Source organism: Bidens hawaiensis, unplaced genomic scaffold (genome assembly GCF_021521415.1).
Source record: "Bidens hawaiensis isolate Kalapana, Puna unplaced genomic scaffold, B.hawaiensis_p1.1 tig00002123_1, whole genome shotgun sequence".
Taxonomy (NCBI): Eukaryota; Viridiplantae; Streptophyta; class Magnoliopsida; order Asterales; family Asteraceae; genus Bidens; species Bidens hawaiensis.
Genome location: NW_027491112.1, coordinates 3,577,654 through 3,583,456, shown reverse-complemented (window position 1 = coordinate 3,583,456; position 5,803 = coordinate 3,577,654). Strand labels below are relative to the sequence as shown.

General features: G+C 34.9%; 1 protein-coding gene across 1 annotated transcript; it reads right to left on the bottom strand.

Moving 5' to 3' along the window:
* Window positions 1–309: 309 nt before the first annotated feature.
* LOC143606435 (uncharacterized) lies at window positions 310–3,186 on the bottom strand. The gene is made up of 4 exons (XM_077082209.1): window positions 2,964–3,186; window positions 2,722–2,921; window positions 2,257–2,620; window positions 310–887 (listed from the first exon to the last, which is right to left on the bottom strand). Exons 1-4 carry the CDS (start codon window positions 3,184–3,186, stop codon window positions 310–312), a joined length of 1,365 nt encoding a protein of 454 aa, XP_076938324.1.
* Window positions 3,187–5,803: the final 2,617 nt, after the last annotated feature.

Here is a 5,803-nt window from a genome sequence, read left to right as displayed (position 1 = left end):
CTGTCTCAAACGGTAAAGGATAAGACCCTTGAAACCCTTATTTATACCCGACCGTTTTATTGGTTAGAGGGTAGGGTCTCGGGTCCACGTTTCTTCCTAAAATGGTAAAGTGTCCGAGTAGGGTATTAGGTAAAAGGGTAGGTTCTTAACCTTTGAACAGTCTTAGTGATCAGCACTAAAAACCAGTTACTTCATAATAGTAAATTTGTACATGAATTACATTGACCGCATACTCCTGGTGGATACGATACCTTACTTATCATATCTAGGTAGTTTAATTAGGTTTTTGATTGACTCAAACGACGGTCATCAATGCCAATGTTTAACTGCAAACAATATAGCTAAAAGTTCTTTCTCATAGATAGAATATACTTGTTGTCTTGGATAAAGGGCCCTGCTTATGAAAGCCGAGGGATGCCCTTCTTGCATCAAAACTGCCCTAATGCCCAATCTACAAGCATCAGTCTCCAACACAAATGGTTCAGAAAAATCTGGTAGGGCCAAAATAGGAGGTGTACACAAGGCTTTTTTCAACTTACAAAAAGATGCACTAGCTTCCTTACCCCATTTTAAACTATCCTTCCTTAGAAGATTAGTAAGAGGCTTTGCTAGGATACCATAAAACTTAATAAATCTTCTATAATAGCCTGACAATCCCAGTAAACCCCTTAATTGTTTGATTGTAGAGGGAACATGCCATTTTCTTATAGCTTCGATTTTCTTTAGATCAGTAGCCACCTCTTCTTTAGTGATAATGTCCCCTAAATATTCCACTGAACTCCCACCAAAAGAACATTTTGACATTTTAGCAAACAACTGATTCGCTTTCAACACCTCCAATACTTCATTCAAATGAACCAAATGTTGTTCGATTGTTTTACTATATACTAAAATGTCATCAAAGAAAACCAAAACTGATTTCCTAAGGAAGGGCTTGAAAGTATGGTTCATGAGTGATTGAAAAGTGGCAGGGGAATTTGTCAATCCAAAAGGCATGACCATAAATTCAAAATGTCCCTCATGTTTTCTAAAAGCTGTTTTGTGGACATCATTAGGAAACATCCTGATATGATGGTATCCCGATCTAAGATCCAGCTTTGAAAATATTGCAGCCCCTGTAAGTCCCCCCGGGGCGTCGCCGATCGATACGAGATCCGCACGAGGTCTAGGAGTGCGGAATCCTACTAGACTCGTTTATTGGTGTAGAAGACGAAGAACACGATTACACACAAACACATACACGAACAAACACATGAATGGATAAACACATCTGCAGATCTTTTATATAATAACCGAAACTCATTACATACCAAAAATGAAAACAAATAACGGCCGACCCGAGGTGAGCTCTACCTCGGGTCGTCCCACACGACTCACCCTCTCGGTTTCTCTCTAGACAAATAAGCTGATCACAAAACACTCTAATTTCTGGATACACAAACCTAAACAAGACACGTATATATATATCGAAACAACTTCGCGGGCTTGGGCTTGGGCCAGTAGGCGAAGTTGTTCTAACTTCGTCGTAGGCGAAGTTGTAACAACTTCTGCCGTAGGCGAAGTTATGGACAGGCGAAGTTGACTTTTAGGCGAAGTTTACTTTTAGGCGAAGTTGACTTTTAGGCGAAGTTTACTTTTAGGCGAAGTTGACTTTAGGCGAAGTTAAAAAAAAATGGTTGGAGTTTTCGTCTGTATGGCCAGGTGTACACGATTATTGTGAGACCGAAGACGTTGTTCCGTCAACGAGTGAAACTTGTTATCTCTTGGTCTTACGTGTGAACAAATACGTGTCAACTCTGGATATGGAGTTGAGGTTGTGAATGGGATATTGATTGAAACTGGATATTGACACATATTTGGGTGTTTGTGGGCAATGAAATTGTTGTTGTTCGAGGATGACCAACTGAAGAAAGTCAAATTGAACTGAAGGTTTTCGTCATTACTGGATTGCGGTCAGAACATATTATTTATGTTATTTTCAAGGCGTTCGAGAATTAGATCCTGAAACGTGATGCTTATTTATTAAAGTGAAAATTCTGGAACAAGTTGGATTTAATCGGGAATTAAAGTGTTTATGTTCTTGATCGTTATCCCTGGTGATTGAAGATGCTTCATCTAATAAGTCTTCTATTAATGTAATATGATAGTTATTTTTGACAATAGCATCATTTAGCTTCCTATAATCAATACACATTCTCCATGTATTGTCTTTTTTCTTAACTAAAACAACAGGAGCAACAAAAGGGCTTGAACTACCTTTAATTACCCCGGTGTCCAACAGTTCCTTAGTCATTTTCTCAATCACATATTTTTGAGCCAATTGATATCTATAGGGTTTTTGGTTAATTGTGACATATTCATCCTTAGAGATAATCTTATGATCAAAAGCTCTATGAGGAGGTAAATTTATGGGAGTTTTAAAAACCTCCTCAAATTCTTGCAATAAAGAATTCAATTTTTCATCACTTACAGTATTAGAAACCACATTTTTATGCTGAACCTGGTCACTATCGTCAACCTTTAGGCTGCACACATGACCCTGCTCTACTTGCCCCTTTTCTGATAACAAATGTTGCATAACTTCCATGGAACAAAGAGACAGTTTGTTATTGTGACTACCCTTCAGTTGATAAGTTTTGTTACCAACTCTGAATGGCATAGTTAAATCCCTAAAATTCCATACAATAACCCTGATGGTAGAAGCCATTGTATTCCCAATACCATATCATAAGAGCGCAATGAAATAACCAACACATCTGCTTTAAACCATAAGCCTTGCATCTGCCACTCAAAATTCCTACAAATCTTCTTACAAATCAGTGGGACACCATTTGCCACACCCACCTTCATAGGACTAATATCCTCTAAATGACAATTCCATTTAAGAGCCAACTGTTCATCAATGAAATTATGGGTAGAACCTGAGTATGTTAGAATATGCAATGTTTTAGTAACAATATTACCTACAACTTGCATGGTTGAAAAAGAAGGCACCCCTGTGAGTGCATGGATAGAAATAAGAGGATCATTAGTTGTGGTATCAATAATAGGTTCTTCACTTGGCATATATGCATTCTCATCATCATCATCATTAATTTCAAGGCTGTAGAGTTGCTTATTTGGGCATTTAGAAGAAAACTTCTCTGGGCACCAAAAACATTCCCCTCTTAATCTTTTGGCTTCCATTTCTTTGGTAGGTAGGTTAAGTTTATTTTTGTTGGTGTACAGTCTCTGGTTAAGAGGTGGAGATGGTATGATTAGTGTTTACATGTGATTTAAAAGTTGTATTTGAATAATTTGGTTTGTAGGTAGAAACATGGGTAGGATTGGAATAAAATTTGCCAGGCTGGTTATAATAGGGTTTGGGTTTAAGTAACAAAGTTTTGTTAGCCATATCTTGTTTCTTAAAAAATTTATAGGCTTCCTTCATATTTTTTGGCTCAAACATTCTGACTGGCCTGCTAACTCAGGTTTCAATCCATTTAAGAATATGCTAACAACATATTCTTCACAAATACTCACCCTTAACAAATTCTCATCATATTTTTCACAGTACTCTTCCAACTCCCCTGTTTGAACAGTTGAAGTTAAAATACCCATTGCATCATTATATTGGTTAGTTGAAAACCTTTCCAATATATTGCCTAAATACTCAGCCCAAGTGACTGTTGCTATAAGTTTAGTTAATTGTCTGACAAATGATGAATGACATTTCATTACCTTACTCTCAAGATTAATAGCAGCATATCTTACCTTGAAGGCTTCTGGAGTCTCATCAACATCAAAGAAATGTTCACATTTGCAAATCCAATCTTCCACTTCCCTTCCATCAAATTTAGGGAATTCAATATTCCATAACCCATACAATCGTTCTGTTCTAGCAATGGTATTAAGAGTATTATCCAAATGATTGTCCCAATTATTATTTGGATGTGAATTAGAATTGTTTAAATTAGTTTGATTCTGAGAGAGTTTTTCAAGAATTTGCCTCATTTCATGGAAAGATTTGTCTGTTTTTTCCATAAATGCATCGAATTTTAACAATGAAGTGGTGTGATCTTTGATTATTTTCTCAATATCTGATTGGCTTCTTGTTTTTGTCATGATTCGTATCTGATTATTATTGTGTTACAAAATTTGATTGAAGAAGAAAATGAATAGAACTTAGTAGATTAATCACAATTGATCAATCCAAGTACATAAATGAACATATTAGGAACAAAATTGAACGAATTTGATCAAAAACTAATCGTGATTGATCAACCTTAGGAATGGGTGATGAATTGGAGAAGATGATCGGAATAGTGGTGGTTTAATGGTGGTAGTCGGAGCTCCGAAGAGGGTCGTTAAGCTCTGATACCAATTTGATATGTGGTAATTGAATAGAGAGAGAGAGAGAGAGAGAGAGAGAAGAAGAACAACAAAATTCAGTTAAACCATCAATGAATCTCATTTCTTCCCTTTCACCGGTATTTAACAACCATTAACTACTAACCACTCAACTAACAATTTTCACTACAGATCCCTCACTATATTGAACTATTACAATCTGACTCACACATTAACTAATTACAAAACTAGTCCCTGAACTATTATCACGCATGTATCATAGTTAAATCGTAGGTTTTGTATCAACCATCTAGATCTTTACATGATTAATTCTAGACTTTTAAATGGCCTAGTTTGATGGATATAAATCCCGTATAAAACATCGGTTCCATTACAAATTTATAATTACTTAATTGTAAAAGTAAAGGTATATGTTTTGACCTTTACATGGACCATATAAAGGGTTTTTAATATTGCACACGATCCATGTAATTATGAAATTAAGTATGTATGAAAATGGTTTTACACAGACCGTATAAGACGTCACCGTGTAATCTGTCAAAAAAATACAATTTTGCTTGGTTTTGATCCAAAACTTCATCTTTAAACCATTTTAACCATTCTAAAACATCATATTAATTGATATTTTTTGTTATTAATTATATTCATTAATATTATATCAAAAAATGAAGCTAGTTATTAAACTAATTAAAATGAGTGTAAAGTAAATGACAATGTGAAAATGTAACAAAGTTTGTAGAAGTAAAGTAATTGTAAAAGTAAATGACATTGTGAAAATGCAACGAAGTTTGTAGAATGTTGTGCGACACATGACAGTTTGGTTCAGTTTTGAATTACAACTGGACTGATCGTTTTGGTTAATAAGATACATGTACAAGGAAAAAAAGTCAGTTTTAAAATCTAACAAGTTTGCAGTACGTGTATAAGATGCATTGTTTACTTTATATATGGTGAGCTGCAAGGCTGCCATTGATGTATTGATTGATATTTCATTCTTTCTTGATCATGTTAATGATGATTCTTTATTGACCATCTTCATTTAGTTACCTAGTATTTCTAGAATATCTAGTTAACTAGTTGGCCTGTTTGGTTCGTATAATCTAGTATTGTGGGTCCTTTATATAAAGTTTTATTCAAGGGGCAAAGATTCATCAATACACAAATATATTATTTTCCTCTCATCAATTTATGTTTCACCAATTAGGCAGCCTTGTGAGTCTTTCAACAAATTGCTCAATTTGAGTTATAACATCTTATTCATATGTTTTCAATTATTTACTGTTTTATTTTTGTAAATGACGGTTAGATGATACAATTCTTTACGGTGTGATTGTTGTGTTGTAAGTTGAGATATATCTTTGTGCCACACACAATTACACAAAATTGAGACTGAATCACAATAATCAGTTTAGCCTTACGACTTAACCAACAATCATCGAACTATTTGGTTTGG